The sequence below is a fragment of the Lissotriton helveticus genome, chromosome 1_1 (genome assembly GCF_964261635.1).
Source record: "Lissotriton helveticus chromosome 1_1, aLisHel1.1, whole genome shotgun sequence".
Lineage (NCBI taxonomy): Eukaryota > Metazoa > Chordata > Amphibia > Caudata > Salamandridae > Lissotriton > Lissotriton helveticus.
Window position 1 is genome coordinate 969231047 of NC_136057.1, and position 19431 is coordinate 969250477.

Sequence of the window (19431 nt, forward strand, 5' to 3'; positions counted from 1 at the left end):
CATTTGGAATTGCGGTGTCTGGCAAACAGATCTATCTCTGGTTAGCCCCATTTGTGAAAGAAAGGTTGAAGAACTTGAGGATGAAGTTCCCACTTGTGTATCTGTTGTCTTTGACAACTTAACAGATCCGCAACTTGATTGTGAACTCCTGGTAGATGTTCTGCTACCAAAAAGATTTTTTGAGGAATGGCCCACCTCCATATGCTCTGTGCCAGCCGGGAGAGCTGTAAGGAGTGTGTTCCTCCCTGTTTGTGGATGTAATACATGGCTGTCATATGGACTAGTACAGCCTTGTGTGACAGGTAATGTTGAAACGATTTTAGAGCTAGAAAAATTGCTAGCAACTCCAGATGATTTATGTGGAGTAGCTTTTGTTGCGGTGTCCATGTGCCTGTACTGTGTGTTGTTCCAAATGCGCTCCCCATCCTGTGAGAGATGCGTCTGTGGTTAGCACCACTTGTGGAACAGGCTCTATGAACGGCCGGCCCTCGGAAGGGGTTTTGGTGTTCCACTACTGCAGAGAGCAATATGTCCGGTCGTCCACCACCACCAGATCTGTTATTTGTTGTTGAGCCTGATTCCACTGACTTGCTAAGCACACTTGTATGTGGCGCATTTGAGTCTTGCGTGTGGCACTATGAAAATGCAATATGCCATCATTCCGATTAATTGCATGAACACTCAAGCTGGTAGCGGGTGTTGTGGCTGGATTTTTGTATAAGAGCTTGCATTCTTTGTATCCTTGTTGGATCGGGGGATGCAATTGCTTTGCAGGTATCTATTGTGGCACCCAGATACTGTTGAGACAGGGATGGTTGGTGATGTGACTTCTTTTGATTTACTGTGAATCCTAGCTTGTGTAACAGGCAGATGGTCTGATGCGTGTGGTGTACACATTGGGTACGACTTGGATTTTATTAACCAGTCGTCTAGGTTTGGGAAGAAATGAATGATGTCCCTTCCTAAGTGTGCTGCTACTACTGCTAGACACTTTGTGAAAACTTGAGGTGCTGTAGTTACTCCGAAAGGGAGTTCTTTGAACTAGTAATGTTGACCGTCTTGTACGAACCGAAGGTACTTTCTGTGAGCTTCATGGATAGGAATGTGGAAGTAGGCGTCCTTGAGATCTAATGTGGCAAGGAAGTCGCCTTGTTTTAACAGAGGCAGAACTGCTGTAATGTGACCATATGGCAATGGTCGGACTGTATGTAAAGTTTTAGAGGCCTTAGATCTAGTATGGGTCTGAGGGAACCGTCCTCTTTGGGTATGAGAAAGTATAGGGAGTAAACTCCTGTGTTCTGATGGTGTTTTGGGACTGGTTCTATTGCATTCTTTTGCAGTAGAGATGCAACTTCTTTTAGGAGTGTGAGATGCTCCTGTGACATGGGACGTTGTCTGGGTGGTATTGTTGGAGGATTGGAAGTGAGCTCCAGGCAATAACCTGACAATTTGTCTTAAACACTTGTCTGCGGTGATGGAGTTCTAGACAGGTAGAAACTGTTGTAATCTCCCCACAACAGGAGTGGAATGGTCTGGGGGGATGGGAGGGAAGTCACTGTTTGGGAGTAGAGGCATTGCGGTTGTTGTTGCCTCTGCCTCTACCTTTATTGTTGTTACCTCTATATCCTCCTCTGTAATAACCTCTACTGGGCAAGGTTTGGGTGGGCGCTTTATAAGAAGAGGAGGTGTTGTCAGTTTGAAAACCTTTAGAGGTGCCCCTGTAAGAGGAGTGAAGAAAGGACGCTTGGTGGATCTGAGTTTGTAAGGCTCCCATGGATTTTGCTGTATCAGTATCTTTTTTCATTTTCTCTAGTGCATTATAAACTGTTGGACCAAAAAGATGTCAAAGGGTTGATTTAGGATACTGGCCTGTACTTCTGGCTTGAACCCAGAGATGCGCAACCAGGCATGTCTGCGTAACAGTGTTCCTGTATTTATTACTCCAGAGGCTGTGTCAGCAGCATTTTCCTGAAGCATCTAAAAGTTTAGACTCCTTATAAGGGGTGGAGCATCCCCTGTTGTCTGCGAGTTAGCTCCTTTCCTCGCATTTGAGACTACTAATGAGTCTAATGGCAGCTGACCTTTGATGTATGCTGGGTCAGTTGGAGCCGCTTTATACTTTTTTCTAGTCTGGGGTTAATTACCCTGGCTCTGATGGGGTCTTTGAATACCTCTGATGTATGTTTTACCACTCCGTTAAGTATTGGTAATGTGGTTGTGGTTTTATGTGACGACAGTAATGTATCCATAAGGAAATCTTCCTCCACTGGATCTGAATGTAAGTCCACTCCATGAAAAGTAGATGCTCTGTGAATGAGCTGTGTAAACCCAATAGTGGCATCTGGAGGAGATGGTCTAGAAGGGTATGCATCATCTTGTGGCAGATCTGGTGCATTTGGCGCATTATAATCTTCCCAGGGATCATCTGATGGCCCAGGAATATTGTCTGGGTCATCTGTGTCATCTATGTGTTGCTCACTTTCTACCCCATGTGAATAATTGTCTTCATCGTCATCATCCGTGGTGTAGTGCTATGTGTAATGGATGGTGAGTGTGCAGGAGAAATGTCTATTGGTATCTCTAGCAATGGAGAAGGAATTCTTATGGATGAAGTTTGAGCATGTTTTTTAAGAGGAACTGGAGGTGGCTTGGGAGAGTCCATTTTCCTCTTTTCAGGTACTGTAATTACATGTCCAGTCTTTGGAAGAATACGAAGAGTCTTTTGTTTTGGATCTGGGTAGAAAAGCTCTTCTGCAGAAGTATCATTTCTAGGTACCGATTTGTCTTGTTTGGAACCGAATTGCTTTGAAGGTTCTACAGTGTCTATTGCGGTCTTTGGAGCAGATCTTGGTTTCGTTTCCGAAGACTTGGTTTCATGTTTCTTTTTCGGCTCGGAGCTTTTTGGATCCGGAATTACTGGTCCCGTTCGGGATCATCGCCCTTTGGAGCCGAAGTGTGTTTCGGTGCCTAGGTGGGCTTTGGGTCAACTTTTTCCGGAACCGGAGTTGTCTTCGGTTCGATAGACTTGGGAACCGCTTTCGGTGCTGAGCTTGTTATCGGCTCGACCGGTTTTGGTACCGAGGGCTGCTTCGGTGCCCGGAGTTAGGTTTTGGTTTGAGGACTTTCTGCTTGTCGGGACCGACAGACTGACTCGCTCCCGAGTCAACTCAAGGCTTTTTTGGATTCTTCGTTGCTGAGTCAGAAGGCGGGGCGCCGGAAGGTTTTGGTCGGTGTGCACCTGGATCCAGAGGTGGAGGGGGAGCCGAAGCCTGTCCCGGTATGGGGGGTAAAACAGGGTCGACGCTTGTACTCACGACCTGTTGACCAGCAGGAAGAAGATTGTGGTCTTCTGATTGTCCCTCGGCTCCGGAAGCTGAATCCTCTGCTTTAGAAACGATGTCGTCCTGCTGTTGTCCTTCGGACTCTAGCTCGATCGAAGCCTTGTCTATGATGAGGTCTGGTGTCGATGAAGAGGGCTGCGCCATGACTCTTCGAGCTCGACGGTCTCTGATGGTTTTCCTGGACCGGAACGAAGCGAACGCCTGGCAATCTCGACTTTCGTGCTCTGGGGACAAGCACAGATTGCAAACCTCATGAAGATCAGTGTGGGGAAATTTGTGTCCACACTGAGGGCGCTTCTTGAAGAGTGTTCTTTCCATGAGCCAAAGGCCCAATGGCGCAGCTGGGCCCGACAGCCCTGACGAACGCTGGAATCGAGAAGCGCAAGCCTTTCTTTGACGTGGGTAACTGCAATTACTATCGAAGACGATACCAATGGTATGAGGTATGATGTAGGACTGGTAGTCAAAAGGAGATTGGTAACGGGACCGAAGAATAAACACATCTGAGCCCGATGGCGAAAAAAAACTATCTGAAGATGGAGTCGATGCCCATGCGCACTACGATCTACAGAGGAGTCATCTAACAGACAAAGACTCTTCCAAGACAACAACAAAGTGTAATCATCCGGGCCTACCACCAGATGGCGATCTATGCACTAGTGTGTGGCTCTGCAGCCCATATGTCTCGAACATGTTGTTTTAAGTGCCCCTAACAATCAGCCATCCACTCTCTTTCCAATGCCCCTTAAGCCCCCTCATGTCCTGACTCTGATCTAGTATGTTTTAACAAGATGAACCAGTGTGACTGATGGGAAATCTGAAGTTCACCCCCACCCAAAATTTTATTGGCCAGGCTACGCCCCTGAACCTTGTTTACACAGTGTGTGCCATATTGACTTTGCACTCTTCGTGATACAATACTTCACATGGGATATGCTACTCTTGGTTAGTGCCTCAGAGCCTGGAGTAAGTACATGCCTCCTTATGTATTTTCATAATTAGTGTCGCACACCTAAGTCATAGGTCACCCTTCGAACATGGATACCCACCAATAGCCGTTTATATATCTTTAGGTGTCCCTAATACACGTTCTGATGAGACCTCGAGACTGCAAAAGAGACTGAAACATTGTCGGCAATTAAACCACACACAACCTCAAATTAGAGATCTAATTGAATGACTCATAATGTTATGCCTAAACAAATCAATATAGTGTACTTGTGTGATACCTCGTTAACTACCTGTTCACCTCCTCCTTTCTGCATTTTTTCCTTCACACTGAGGGCACATTGCTCTTTCTTTCTCAAGTTTCAATAATGCCTCTAGTGAAATACTTATGTTCGCTTTGCATAATAATACATTAACATGCTTGATTTGTGTATACCTTGTATGGCTGAATTATGTGTATATATGCATTTAGTGTATGCAGTAGCTTCACTGCCTAAATTGTTTTTTCTAAATGCGTTTCAGGTGAACCATTGTTTTTGAGTATAATTATATACACAAGTTCCTATTGCCATATGGGTAACTCTTTCTTTTCCTTCTTCATAACATTAATGTACAATTCAATTTTTCACCCCGATGAATGGCAAACATATTGAGCAGATATCACATGTGACTTTTGTATACAAAGGCATCCCTCACAGTTTTCAAGCAGCCCCATGCCTTGCCGATTATGCATAGTTTGTTGAATGGTAGCTATGTTACACTTGGTAAAAAAAGATGGATTTTTTGCCAAAAGGTACATTGAACTGAACTTTGGCGCACTCCAGCAGGTAGAGGAGTTGGTTGTGGGCTAAGCAAATCGTGGTTAATGGTATTGGCATGTCTGACAATTTTGTTCCATGGGACTCAGTTTAACGATTCCCAAGGCTGGTGTATTACATCCCCAGTGACACAGAAAGCATATTGAGTGGCAAGGCCTGGTTGTAATGGTAAGTAAAGTAGAGGGCCCTGTTTGAGGTGCAAGAGATTGGATACTTATCTGAGTAGGCTGTTTTTGTGTTCTTTTGTGAATCTTCGTTAGTTGAGTTGAGTTTGCAGAAAGGCACATAAGCATTTTCTCTGCAAAGAGCCTTGCGCCTTTTCCCCATGTCTAACTGTTTAAACTATGCTTTACAGATTCAAGATGTGGAGTTAGATTAGAAGAAGTATATGGTGAGACAAGCTTTTACAAAATATGCTAGGCTCCTGCTTCAGAAAACTTAAAGCATTGCAAACCATGACTGTTCTGTATTCTACTGAGAGCTATTGACGATATGTAATCTGGTCTTTTCAAGATTGATGCACATAATTTATGCTTGATTTTCAATCCTTTCCCGTTTTTTCAGGCCCACTCTAAAAGGAAGCAGCAGCCCAGATCCAGGCTCTTGCACCAGGAAACAACATCAGAGAAGAGCAGACTTGTTTGTTATAGTCATAAAATGCACACATATCCACTAAAAACAAACATTGGCAAATCTAATAGGTCTCGGCAATGCGGAATTTATTGGCAATGTTAATGTCTTTCAGCCATGCTGTTTAGCAGTACATATACTGTTCAGCTTGACTAAAAGTAAATGAAATAAGTGCTATTATGAGTCCAGCGCTGGCCAGGTCATAGCGCTTATTTATTTGACTGGAGGGGCAGGACAAGGAACACAATACAGGTGGGCGGCTGCCTGAAATTACTGATGCCATATAAAGTTGTTAGGGGCCGTCCAATTGAGATGGAAAATATACTGCATCATTGATAGCCCAGAGTCAGAAGTGACCTAAATGGGGGTTTGAGTTTGAACGTGCTGCAGTCTACGTCAGCAAAAGGGTGTTGAGGAAGGAGGTTGTGGGGGGGGTGGCATATAGCTTCTTATGATAGCGTTGGAAAAGGCAAGTAATCATTTAAAATACCAATGTGAGCTTCACTATGTCTAGAGAATGTGCAGCAATGTACATTCACATTCTAAAACTGCCAGACTTAGGCCTCAGATAAATTGTGTCATGACGTGCGTTTGTTGAGTCGTGGCAAAATTAAAATATGAATTCTCAATGGCAAAATAATGAAAGTGCTGGGATTCGAAACAGTTAAGTGTTGCTGCTCTACTGACCATAGCATTCATCCATGCTCCATCAAAGCTGTCTTAAGCACCAGGTTCAGACACATTGTGATATACCCGTAGTTTAAACGTTGTTACCACACAAATAAATCCATACTCGCCGAGCCCTGGCAAGAACAGACAAACCTTTGTCCCCCGTCAGCGGTAGTAGCATTCATTCCATATGCCATCACCAGAGGTAGCAGCAAGAACCTTGTTGGCCAGGCAGGAAGCGGGGTGGGTGGGTTTTGGGGGTGGAGTGATGGTGGGAGGGAAGAGTGCTGCTAAACTGTACTGATGTGATATTATCACCATTCCTCTCTGTTGGCTAGTGTAACCAGAAGCTAAATCGCTTGTAATATTTGAGGAATTTTCAGTGGCAGCACACTATGTCAGATAGTAAATACCAAATAAGACTGCCCCAACTTCCTACTATCAAAAATCCATTGTAGCCTTATCAGTTCAAAGACGGCCGCTGACCTCACACCACACTCAGGGCAGCGGTGGGAGCGGCGGGCACTGAAAGGTTAAGTTTACTACTCTAAATCTAGTCCTAGAATATTTGGGGAATTAGCAACTTTCCCCCAAATATTCCATGAGGCTTATTTACTATTCTAACTCCAGTCCTGGAACATTTTGGGGAACTTATGAATTATAAAACTGGCAAGGTGAGCAAAAGAGCAATGGATTAAATCCAGTTCTTTGTTAATGTCGGTATTAGTGTGATTGAAGGAAAAGCTTATGCGAATTTCTGTGACCAGTCTGTCCACAGGGCATTTCCCAGGGAGTGATTATGTGGGTGCTTGAACGCAAAACTTTGGCATTTTATGTTCTGCAGAGTGCTGACAGATCCAACTCTGCTGTCTCCCACATCTGGAACATTCTTTCAACCACTCTCGGATTAAGTTCCCATTCGTGAAAAATGGTTGCTTGTCTGCGAAGTTTGCCTGAATCGACGTAGTCCACTCCAGTCAAGTGTATTGAAGTTAATGTTATCTTTCTTTGGATGGCCCATTTCAAGGTTTCCTGTGCAAGTTTTGATAGGATGAAGGTTCTCTCTGTTTGTTAAGGCAAAACGTTGTTGTGTTGTCTGTCTAAATTTGTATCAATTTTTCCCATCCTTCTAACTGGAATGCTTATAGGGCTAGGAAGACCATCTTTAGGTCCAGTATATTTATGTGTTGAGTTGCTTCCTCTGATTGCTAGACCTCTCTGATGTTCAGCCTCCCCATGTGTGCATCCCATCCTGTGTGCAAGGTGTCTGTGGTGATAGTCACAGTCGAAGTTGGTAGTGTAAAAGGTCTGTCCAATGTTACGTATCTTTGTGCCTCCATGCCATTTCATCCTGCAATTTGTTCGTAACAACCATTAGGTCATCCCAACACCAGCTGCTTGTAACCATTGACTCTGAACCCATTCCTGGATTGGTATCATGTGTATCCTTGCATATGAAATTAGTGAGATGCAAAAAATCATCATGGCAAGCATCTTCCCCACTGTCCTCACTGTCTAAGACAGATGCTTGCGGTAGCAGGGAGTGTGCTGTGTTATCATTTGGATTTGCTTGTCACAGTAGAATGTTTTGGCTTCTGCTGTATTGGTTTTTTCTCCCTGGAAGGTTTTCTTCTTCTCTGTTGTAGGTGATTATTTTTCTATGTTTAATGAGAAGCCTAGTCTGTGGAGTGTATCCATCACTGTTTTGATGCTGCTTCCACAACTGGAGAATTGGCTTGCCTTTGGCAGTCATTCTGGGTAGGGGTACATACAAATGTGCTCCCTTTCTTCTCAGGTATGCTGCTAATGCGGCTAAACATTTTGTTAACACCATCGGTGCTGATTTAATTTCAAATAACAGTACTTTGACTTGGTGTAGGAAAGTGGGTTTCTGTTGCAGTAACCCACCCCGTTTTGCCAGGCTTCTGATGCACTTTCACTTGATGTGCCCTGGGACCCTGCCAATCAGGTTCCCAGGGCCTTTATTCTTTGCCCAAAACTAACCCAATTGGCATCTCTGGCCACAGGTCAGCCCCTGGTAAAAGGGATTGTGCTCACTCCCCCACATGGGGTAAGCACACAAAGGGTGTAGTCACCCTAAGGTCAGTAGCCCACTGGCTACTGACCTCGAGACCCCTAAAACGCCCCCTAAATACAGTTTTTAAGGGGCATCCCTGAACCAAGAAAGCAGATTTCCGCAACATAAGAAGAAAAGGACAAAAGAAGACGCCCAGCGGAGGAGACTGCAGAGAACAACAGCCCCAGCCCTACCGGCCTGTCTGCAGTTCCCAGAGATCCTGCTCCAAAAATTGTCTTGTCCTGCAGCCAGCGACCTCCAGAACCCCTGGGAGGACTGACTGCCTTCAACAAAGACCAGATCTCCTGTGAACAGCAGCTCTGTTCAGAGGAAACACCAAAGAAAGACTCAGAGCCTGCTGAGGCAAAAGAAACCAGACACCTGGAACCACCAATGCACCCGTCGCCTACGGCCCAAGTTCGTGTGGCTCACCGGTCCCAGTGAGGCCCTCCAGTGCTCCAGAGTCCGAGTCCACTGTGGGTTGACCCCTCCAGGCATCCCCGACATCGCCTGCAGCCTTTGCACGGAGACCACCCAACCGCGAGTCACCTGGTAAGGTGAAATCCGACCTCAAAAGACACCCCTGCATCCAGCCGCCCTGTACCCTGAAGAAGAACCCGAGGTGCACCTACATCCCCGAGCCCTCCAACTTACCTGCTCAGCTGTTGGTTCCTCCCAGAAGTCTCCCTGGTCAAAGTTGAAAACCAAAACCAAAAATACCCATTGAAAACAATTGGGCACCCGGCGCCAAAACTGCACTCTGCACCCAGCCACCCCTGCACCACTGTGGGTGTACTTTATGTGCTAAACAGGATCCTCTTTTGCTCGGAGTGTAACACCAGGAGCTTGGCTCCCACAACCTTGTGGCCTGCTCATCAGCAGCCACCAACCAGAGGCCTCCTATTCCCCATTGGTTAACATTGGAGCTCAGCCCTCTGCACCCGGCCGCACTAGTGCAGCTGAGTGTGTAACAAGAGTACATCCTTGACCCTGGGGGACCCCCGAGTCTACCTCCAGAACCTCATCTCCAACTACCGAATACTTACCCAAAAACTGATAACACTATTTTCCTCCATATTGAAAACCTAAAGAAAATCTTTCAAATTGTACTATTTAACCAAAACGATTTACTTACCTATTTACAGGAAATGTCCCAGAGTAGTATCCAGATATACTACTCGAAGTAAGAAATGTAATCAAAAAAGTAACGTATCTGGTATTTTACTGAAAAGCCCATTCAAATCTATGTACTGTATTTACAAAGTATTGCATTTCTCTGTAACCGTCCTGTACGTCAAAACAAAGTGCATATACAATTACAATTCAAACTGTTTACAAACTACATTACTACTGTAAAGTATTTATTGCTAACCTCTGACAGGCTTTCTTGGTTCTAGAAAATAAAATAACTAAAAGAATATTTACATACAAAAACAATTGGTCCGAAGTTCAGCCTTTGAATGTGTGAATTCATTTTGCTGAGTGTGTACAACAAATGCTTAACACTGTCTTCTGATACTGCCTTACTGCTCGCCCACAAATAGAGAGTGAGGTGCTATCTAACTTTACCTCTGCCTACCTTTGGGATCTACTTGACTCTGTGCACCTATATCTCTGTATAGTATATACAGAGCCAGCTTCCTACACTTTGTAGTGAGTTCTGTCTACTACAGGGCATAGGAACTTCTGTGTCCGCATTCATGGGGTTGTGGAAGGAAGAATCTGTTGGGTCCAAATTTGCCATGTAGTCTGCCTCTTGGATTTGAAGAATGACTTCTTGCAACGTTGTCATTTTGAAATTTTGTGTCTTTATGAGGTTGTTCAGGAAGCAGAGTTCTAGTATTGGTCACAATGACTTGCCTTATTTAGAACCAGCAAGTATTTTTAATAGTTTCCCTGACTGATCTTTTTTTTGTAGTTCTCTTTACAATGCCTGTTTCCGCAACAGTTATTTTACCTTCCATCGTAGGTATGATCTTTTCACTTCCATATGTGGCCTTTCCTTTGGTCCCTGTCTTGGGGTGTGTGGGGGTGACTTAGTGGTTCTGTGCAATATCCATTCTGTATGATGTTGAGAATCCCTTTGTCTGACATGACCTCTCTGCACTCCTGAAGAAAGGTCCAGATTCTTCCCCCCACAGGTATTCTGAGAAGTGAGCTCAGGTTTGGGTAGTTACTTGTTTGCCGGTTTCCGACTCAGTTTACTCCTGAGGCGGAAGCCAGGAGTTAGGATCTTGCTACGCTTAGCTTTTATTGTTAAAATTTGGTATTGTGTTTGCTTTTTAATAAACTTACCGAGCACGACTGCAGAAACCCTTTTCCCTCGCTCCGCCGATTAGGTGCGGAGTCTCCACCCGATCAGAGAGGCTGCCGGTACACTCCACGGCCACCTCGCAGGGGGTTCGTTGGGGGTGGCGGTCTAGTGCTCTGACGCGCTTGCGTGAGCATAAAGGAAGCTGCTCTGGCACAGGAGCCCCACTCAGTTCACTCCTGAGGCGGAAGCCGGGAGTTAGAATCTTGCTACGCTTAGCTTTTATTGTTAAAATTTGGTATTGTGTTTGCTTTTAATAAACTTACCGAGCGCGACTGCAGAAACCCTTCTCCCTCACTCGGCCGATTAGGTGCGGAGTCACCACCCGATCAGAGAGGCCGCCGGTACACTCCACGGCCACCTCGCAGGGCGTTTGTTGGGGGTGGCGGTCTAGTGCTCTGACGCGCTCTGCGTGACCATAAAGGAAGACGGACATGCCTCCGCGCAGCATACGTAAGCTCGGTAAGGTAAGCTCGTCTACGCCCGTCCGAGCCACGACTAGCCCAGAGGCCATGACCTCTGCCCGATTTCAGCCACAGTCAAATTCCTCTAATGTATTAGCCTACACCTCATCTGAGCTCTATAGCATTCGGAAAACAGCTTCCGTCATTCACGGCTCCACTTTAAATTGCTGCAATAAGTGGCCAGGGCATTTGGAAGGCCCTGTAGCCTGTAGACGCTGCACCTTCCAGGGAAACCAATTTATAAGCCATGTATCGCTGACGCGACCTTTCAGGATCTCTCCTTTGGAGGGGCTAGCCTTTATCCTATGTAATGTACGCTCCCTAGCTAAACATCCTTTTGAAATATGGGATCTGATTAATTCACATTCCCCTGAGATCTGTTTCCTGACTGAAACCTGGTTGAGCCCCACCAACCACCCTATTATAAATATAGCCATTCCTGACAACTACAAATGTATCCACCTTGATAGGGGGGGGGGTAAAACTGGTGGAGTAATAGCCATTGCCTTTAAAAAACATCTTAGTATCTCCTGAATAAACTCAATCATAGGTGAAACCATGGAAATAGGCATTTTTAAAGTAACATTCTCACCATCGGAAAGCTGGACAGGAGCCCTAGTCTATCGGCCTCCGGGTCCTAAGGCAGACTTTTCAGATAAATTAGTGGATACGATCGCTATCCACGTCATGGCCGCCAGCATGTTCATGTTGTTGGGGGATTTCAATTTCCATGCGGAACTGCTCTTATCACCTGAAGTGAACTAACTCCTCACTGATTTGGAGCAGTTGGGGCTCTCTCAAAGAGTTCAGGGACCCACTCACAACGGGGGTCATACACTTGATCTAATATTCACTAACATGGACTCTTTCAGGTATGATTCGCCTTGGCCTCTCACTTGGACGGACCATTCTATGATCAAGTTTATGATGCCAACTAGTACGTAGCCATCGGCTGCTCGGTCAGCCAGTAAGTGTCAAACTGCGCAGCGGGCATGGAATAAGCTAACCCCTCAGGCATTTGAGCAAGCGTTCCTGGTAGCTCCGTCCACGGTAGAGTTGGATGTATCCAACTCACTGATGGCATTTAAGGAAGGGCTGGTGAAAGCTCTGGACGTAACTATCCCAATAAGGAAGAAGTCCAGTTTAACCCTAAATCGACGTTCAGCCCAATGGTACTCCGCCGAATTGAGGCAGGAAAAATCTTCCTGCAAAAAATTGGAGAGACACTGGCGAAGAAGTAAATCCCCTCAATCAAAACTGCTTTTCAAATCTGCACTGGCAGTCTACCATCGAAATGTAAAAGCAGCGAGATGCTTGTATATTGTGAATCAAATTGAGAGCTCAAGTAACTCTTCAAAGGCTCTATTTGACATTGTCAAAGATTTTGTGGCCCCTGTCGCATGTAAGCAGTCACCTATAGAGTCTCAAGAGCTATGTGACTCACTGGCCAGGTTTTTTCAGGAAAAAATCACAAAAATCTATTCCAACTTTTTACCATCTGACCTGGAAAACCTACCCACTGTCTTCAGTCCAGTCAGTACTACTATACGGACAGACTGTTCCCTAGTATACTTTACGCCTGTCTCATTAGTAGAGACTCAAAAAGCCTTGGAGAAGGCTAAATCAGGCTCCCCGGCAGACTCCTGCCCCCCAAAAATCATGTCAGTCCTGTCCCATATTTTAGCTCCCACTATTCAGAATATCTTCAACCTCTCGATCCAAGAAGGCGTAATTCCGGCTCCCTGGAAAGAAGCCTTTGTCCGTCCTATCTTAAAAAAGCCTTCGGCTAATCCACAAGATCTGGGCAACTATTGCCCTATTTCTCTGCTCCCTCTCCTGGGTAAAATGCATGAAAGCTTTATTAACCGGCAGCTGAATAGCTACCTTGAATCAAATGCCATCTTGGATCCCTCGCAATCCGGTTTCCGCTGGGGCTTTAGTACAGAAACGGCTCTGTTGGCGGTAACCGACTCTTTGAGGATGACTGTGGATGCCGGAGGCTCAGCGATTTTGATACTTCTCGACCTCTCGGCAGCCTTTGATACCATCTCGCATGCTAGGCTTGCGGAGAGGTTAACCTCTTTTGGTATCCAGGGTGCGGCTCTTAAATGGTTACAGAACTTCCTGACGGACAGATCCCAAACTGTCGTCCTGGGGCCCTATCAGTCTGGGAAAATACCACTGGACAAAGGCGTTCCCCAGGACTCCTGCCTCAGCCCTACCCTTTTTATTATCTATCTGGCACCATTGGCTAAGGTAGTGGAAGCCCTGGGGTTCGAAACGATATCGTACGCCGATGACACCCAATTACTGTTTAACATCGGCCAAAATATTGAAGCAGATAGACTCCGCTTTACCACTGGAATCCTTGAAATATCAAACTGGATGACTAACAACTGTCTCCAGCTGAATCCGGGTAAGACGGAAGTCATGCTTCTTGCGAAGGCAGCCGAAGCCTGGTCTAACGACTGGTGGCCAACACAGCTGGGCGCCCCCTCCAGTGCCTAAACAGTGTGTTAATAATCTTGGGATCAAGATAAATCAATCTCTCTCAATGTTGGACTATGTAGCCTCCATCTCAGGGGCTTGTTACTATAGGCTAAGACTGCTGCGAAAAATCTTTCCTTTTATTCCTACGGAGCACCGCAGAATGCTGACCCAAGCTATGGTCATGAGCCGCTTGGATTATGGAAACGCCTTACTGGCAGAGGTGGGGGTAACATTGTTAAACAAACTGCAGGTAATCCAAAATACGGCGGCCAGGTTGATCCTGAATATACCGTCGGGCTCCCCCTCGCTACCTTTGCTGAGACTCCTACATTGGCTACAAAGATCCTTCTTTAAGGTTTGCTGCCTGACATTCATCGCGCTTCAGGGTCAGGGACCGAAGTATCTGCAAAACAAAGTAGTAAAATACACTACGAGTCGCCCGTTGACATCCTGCTCGCTGAAGCTACTTCATCTACCTCGTATCAGGCTCCATAGGTCAGGGGGCAAGGCCTTTTCTTACCTGGCCCCGAAATACTGGAACAGCCTGCCAAAATCACTACGAGAGACTCCATCTTACCAAATTTTCAGGAAACATCTAAAAGCATTCTTGTACTAAGGCTCCCTCCTCCCCTTTGTTTCTTCCTGGCTGGTTTTCTGAGTAAGCGCCGAGATGCCCCAGGGTGATTCGAGTGCTATACAAGACCATCTAACATAACATAACAGGGCCTGTTCCTCTGGACGGTTGTCCCATGTCTCTCACTCACCTGAGAAAAGAATGACTGTGTGGTACTTGGTATTGCCACTGCTGTGCTGTTCCCTGCAGTTGGCTTGCTTTTTGGAAAGACTAGTGTAAACTGGTAGCCTGAAAGCTTCCTCTTTTCCTCTTCCAGTTTGTCTTCTTGGGGAGACACCCCTCTCCTTTGGTGGTGCCTAAACTGCAAAGTCCCTGTGGATTTAGCTATCTCGTTGTCCTTTTTTAGTTGCTGGAGTGTGTCGTTTACTGCACTGTCAAAGGGCTGCTCCCCACTGAACTAGATGTTGATTATGTTCCCCTAGCCCTCATTCGGAAATACTGACATTCGCCGAGAGGAATGACTTCTTAGTGTTGTTTTCATCACAAGCTGCCAGCTTGCTGTGTCCGTGGCATCTAGTGCTGATTTTAGGCAGGTGTTAGCCATCGTCTTGCCCTCTTCAACGAGTGAGCTTGCTCTCTTTTGGTACTTTTGTGGCAGGTGTTTTAGCAGTTCTCCCACTTCTTACTAGTACTGGTGGATGTACCTACTAAGCAGAGCACTGGAGTTGGCGATGCATCATTTATTCACAGCGCCTCTTTTGAAAGTTCACCCCACCATCTTGCTCTACTTTTCAGGAGGTGGCCCTGATGATGCTGCTACATTGGCTCTTTTCCTTGCAGTGGCCACGATGATCAAGTATGTTGTAATGTTGCGTCATATGTAGCTGGGTCCTTAAAGAGTATTTGTATTTCTTTTGTACTCTTCGTGTTACAGGTTTGCAGGTCATCGGTTCCTTGAACATATCCCTTCCCTTGTCCAAAATACAGGGTAACAGTGGTAGGTATTGGTACTTGGCTTGAGAAGGAAGAAGATTTTCAAGCAGGAAACGTGTTTGTGTCATTTCCTCTGCTAGCTGTGTCCCATATTTGTCTACTGCCCTCTTCAACATGTTATACATGGCAATACCTTCTTAAGGTGAAGGCCTCGACGAATATGCTTCAACTCCTCCTTCCGCAGAGTTGGAGTTGAAGATCCTGCCACTGATCTTCCATGTCCTCAGCAGCATGGAACAGTCCCTGTGACTCAGGGTCCTCTTACTCATAGAACATTTTGTGTTGTTCTTCCTCCTGGGGCTCAGGGTGTTACTGATGGCTCATGATCAACCGTCCCCATATTTTTCTGGTTCTATTCCATCAACACTTTCTACATAATTCCCAAAGGGAGGTGCTGAAATCTTTCTTCTTCTGGAGTATCACTCCCATCTTGGCCACGAGTCACCTCTTTTTCTGCTCGACCTTGATCACTCACTCTTTGGCGTCAACCCCACTAGACAGTCTTTTTTTCATGTTTCAGCTACTGGCTTCTTCATCCTCTCCTGCTCTCCGTTGTCTGCCCAAGCCGATGTGTTTTTAGTGGAGCACCTGCCTGCGGTGTCCTTGGTGTGGGAGACATGGGGGTTCTTTCTTTTTTGACTTACCTATGGTTGACAAGAGGTTGGACGCTGAGGCAATTTTCAAGGGTTGTATGTCTGAAGGTCTCAGCTCAGTTAACCCGTTTTTTATGCGTTACCTGTCATCACTTTTCTTTGTGTTTTGTCTGCACCTGTTCCGGGTCGACATAGATGGTCTCTACCTTGAAATCGAAGCCTGTTCCTTCGGCTCCTTCTGTGAAGTAACCTTTTTTTTACACACAAGGACACAGTGGTGAAATGTTCTTCTGGGCCTGCCTCTGCTTATCTCTGACTCGATGAAAAAAGAACAAGTGATGGACATAATGCAGAGCACGGTCAAACATTCACCCCAGTTCAGAGATCTGGGCCTAAATCCATCGTATTTTTGCTCACCATTCCAGTTTGTACCCAGCCATATGCAAATCAGTCTTGACCTTGCGCCCAATGGGAACAATCCAGCCTGAACTGCCAGGCCAGGTCCTCCCTGGACTGGAAACAAGCATCCTAGGCCAGGTTTCGGGCTTTCAGCCCTCATCAGCTAGGATAGCTTGACTCCAGTGACATGGAGAGCACAGGACCCCAGTCTGGGCATGCCCGTCTCTCTGACTCGAAGCATCTTCGGCTTGAATTCAGTGCAGGCATCACAGTCCTCTGTGCTGTGGTCCCTCAGCAAACAAAGGCTGCAAACTTGGTGGTTTTCTCGATGAGCAAACTTGTGGTGACACTCTGGGAAAAGAGCATATTCTCCATAGCCCCCAGCAAAGAAGGCCCATTGGTTGCTCATTCTCTGACCTCTGTCAGATGCCCACGTACCCCACCTACTTCTTCGGTATTTTCTTGGTGGATACCCGGGTTGTTTATTCTCTTCCTCCATGCTCTATAATGTTGATTGTAGATTGAAAGTTTGGAAAAATATTCAATGATCCATCGCTTTTTCCTCTCTCTTCTGTCGACATTCAGAGAGCCTTCAGCCGCAGCTTCCAGAGACAAAGCATCAAACTCCTCTTCTACAGGACACTCAAAGCATTCTCTCTTATATCCTTCTAAAACACATTGCAATACAAGATGAAACACTTCTACCCACTTTAAATGAACACAATATATTGTTTACAGCTCCTCACAAAATGCACAAGACAAGTTAATATCCCCAGAAAAAAGGTAATACTTATCAGCGGAAACCATGGCCAAGGCGGAAAAAAGAACAGGAAAGCATGGAAAGGTCAAATTAAAAGTAAGCATGCTGAAGAGAAGGTGATCAGAAATTATTTATTTTCAGGGTTCACATTAACCTATATTGGATTTTACTTTCAGCTGATCAGATTAACATATACATTAAGAAAAACTTACACAGGTCATAGGCCATTTCCTAAGTGTTAAAACTGTGTTGTCTTGTAGAGTGTTTGTACATTTTGACACCGAACACTCTGGTGTTCTTTCTTTCAATACATCTGTGGTCAGCTCTGCTCGTAGGAAGTATTCCTGAATAGAAGAACAAGGTATAACATTACTGGAAGGGGAGAGGAGCGAGCAACATCCACCAATATCTGACAAGTTTTTTTGCCAACATATACTGCTAGATTTTTGCCCAAGGAAAGTGGCGATTTAATAAACATTTGCTAAGTGCCTGAGTCAGAAATTGCTCTCATCTTTTGTGATTTGATTACTTAAGTGATGCACCAAATTATGCACATATAAGAAAGGATTTAAAAAGCACTACTTATAAACTGAAGCATTTTACCAACAACTGATATGAATACTAAGGTAAACAAAGATGTATTAAAGAACAAGTTACTTACCTTCGGTAACCCCCTATCTGGTAGAGAGACAATCTAGCAGATTCCCAACCTTCGAATTAATCCCCGGGCATCAAACTGGATCTAGATTTTTTTTTTGTGAGCAGTACCCCTCTGCGCCAGTAGGTGGTGTCATCCGGATCCGAGTGGCATCGTCATACGCACTGGAAGTGACATGCGCGGTGCCTTTGTAGAAGCCATCCCAGCATGCTAACGTCATTAACTTTTTGCAACTTTCCATGGCGGAAGCGCAGAGCCATGAAGCACACTGACACCAAGGCCCTGAAAGGGGTAGAGCCCTGACCCTAGAAATCTGTTTACAGAGCAGGGAGGATGGTTGCGTTGGTAAGGCATCAGTGGCTTGATCGAATCTCTATTAAATCAACAAAAGAGTAATGAATAGTTTCTTACCTGTCTGTGTAGTTTTGCAGCTTGAAGATCTTTCTGGATTCACTATGCTATGCATATTCCGCAATCTGGTGGTTGGGTCCGGAATCGTAGTCTTTTTTCTCTCTTTTTTTGCAGCCCAGGTGGGCGTCGACGTCCCACCATTTGGTGTACCTTCGGTGACGTCGGCGTGCTTCCGGCGGAAGCTCCCACCCTTGGACGCCATCTTCGGATTCTTTTTTCTGTCTCTTTTTCCTGTGTTTGTAGTGAATCCATGGCTATGTTTGTTAATCCTTCTTTTTTTTTTTCTTCTTTTTTTTTTTTCAACGTAATTCTTTCACGTATCTTGTAAGCTTCAACTTGCTTTCTTTTCTATGTGTTTCCACCTTCTTCCCCAGCCTCATCTTTCTGGCGGAGGCGGGTGGGTTCGCTAGTGAATCCAGAAAGATCTTCAACCTGCAAAACTACACCGACAGGTAAGAAACTATTAGGTTTGCAGCGTGAATCTTTCTGGATTCACTATGCTGTGCATAGATTTTGTAGCGGTTTTGTTACTTTTGAGGCGGCTGGGTGGAAGATGAGCGTTGGTTGTTGAATATATGTTAAAGCACTTTTTGTCCTACTTGTGCTTCCTTGTTCATTTGTACATCCACGCAATAGTGCTTAGTGAATGTGTGCACTGAAGCCCATGTTGCCGCCAGGCATATCTTCTGAATTGGTGTGTTGGCCAGAAAGGCAATTGTTGCTCCTTTCTTCCTGGTCGAGTGGGCCTGTGCCCCTCCTGGTAGCTCCTGGCCTGCTTGCTTGTGGCAGAATTGTATTGTTTGTGCGATCCATCGAGCTATGGTGTTCTTAGACACTGGTCTATCCATGTAACTGTTTGCGAAGGATACGAAGAACTGTTTTGTCTTCCTGTGTCCCTTCGTCCTTTCAATGTAGTGCATCACTGCCCTTCTTGCGTCTAGAGTGTGGAGCGGAGCGCCCTCTCAGCGCTTTTCGTGGGGTTCTGGAAGAAGCTAGGAATCTGAATACGCTGATTCATGTGGAACCTTGACACCACCTTCGGCATGAAGTGCGGGTCTGTTCTCATCACAACCCTGTCACTGTGTATCTGGATGTAGGGTTCCTGCAGTGTTAGTGCCTGTAGTTCGCTCACCCTGCGTAGCGAGGTGATTGCTACCAGAAAGGCTGCTTTCATTGTCAGCATTTGCAGTGATGCTTTGTGGATGGGTTCGAAAGGTGCTTTCATGAGCTCTGTCAGTACCACATTCAGGTTCCAAGCCGGCGGTGGCATTCTTTTTGGTGGCGCTATTCTTTTA

The 19431-nt window shown here is 45.6% G+C and overlaps 1 protein-coding gene across 2 annotated transcripts in view; it reads right to left on the reverse strand.

Annotated features, from left to right (window-relative positions):
* The window catches only part of FBH1 (F-box DNA helicase 1), a 664229-nt gene that overhangs the window by 32363 nt on the left and 612435 nt on the right, over positions 1-19431 (reverse strand). For both annotated transcript variants that reach the window (XM_078677274.1, XM_078677281.1), the window contains one exon: positions 17280-17411. In XM_078677274.1, the coding sequence (XP_078533400.1) occupies positions 17280-17411 (132 nt within the window). The remainder of the gene's footprint in view (positions 1-17279; positions 17412-19431) is intronic.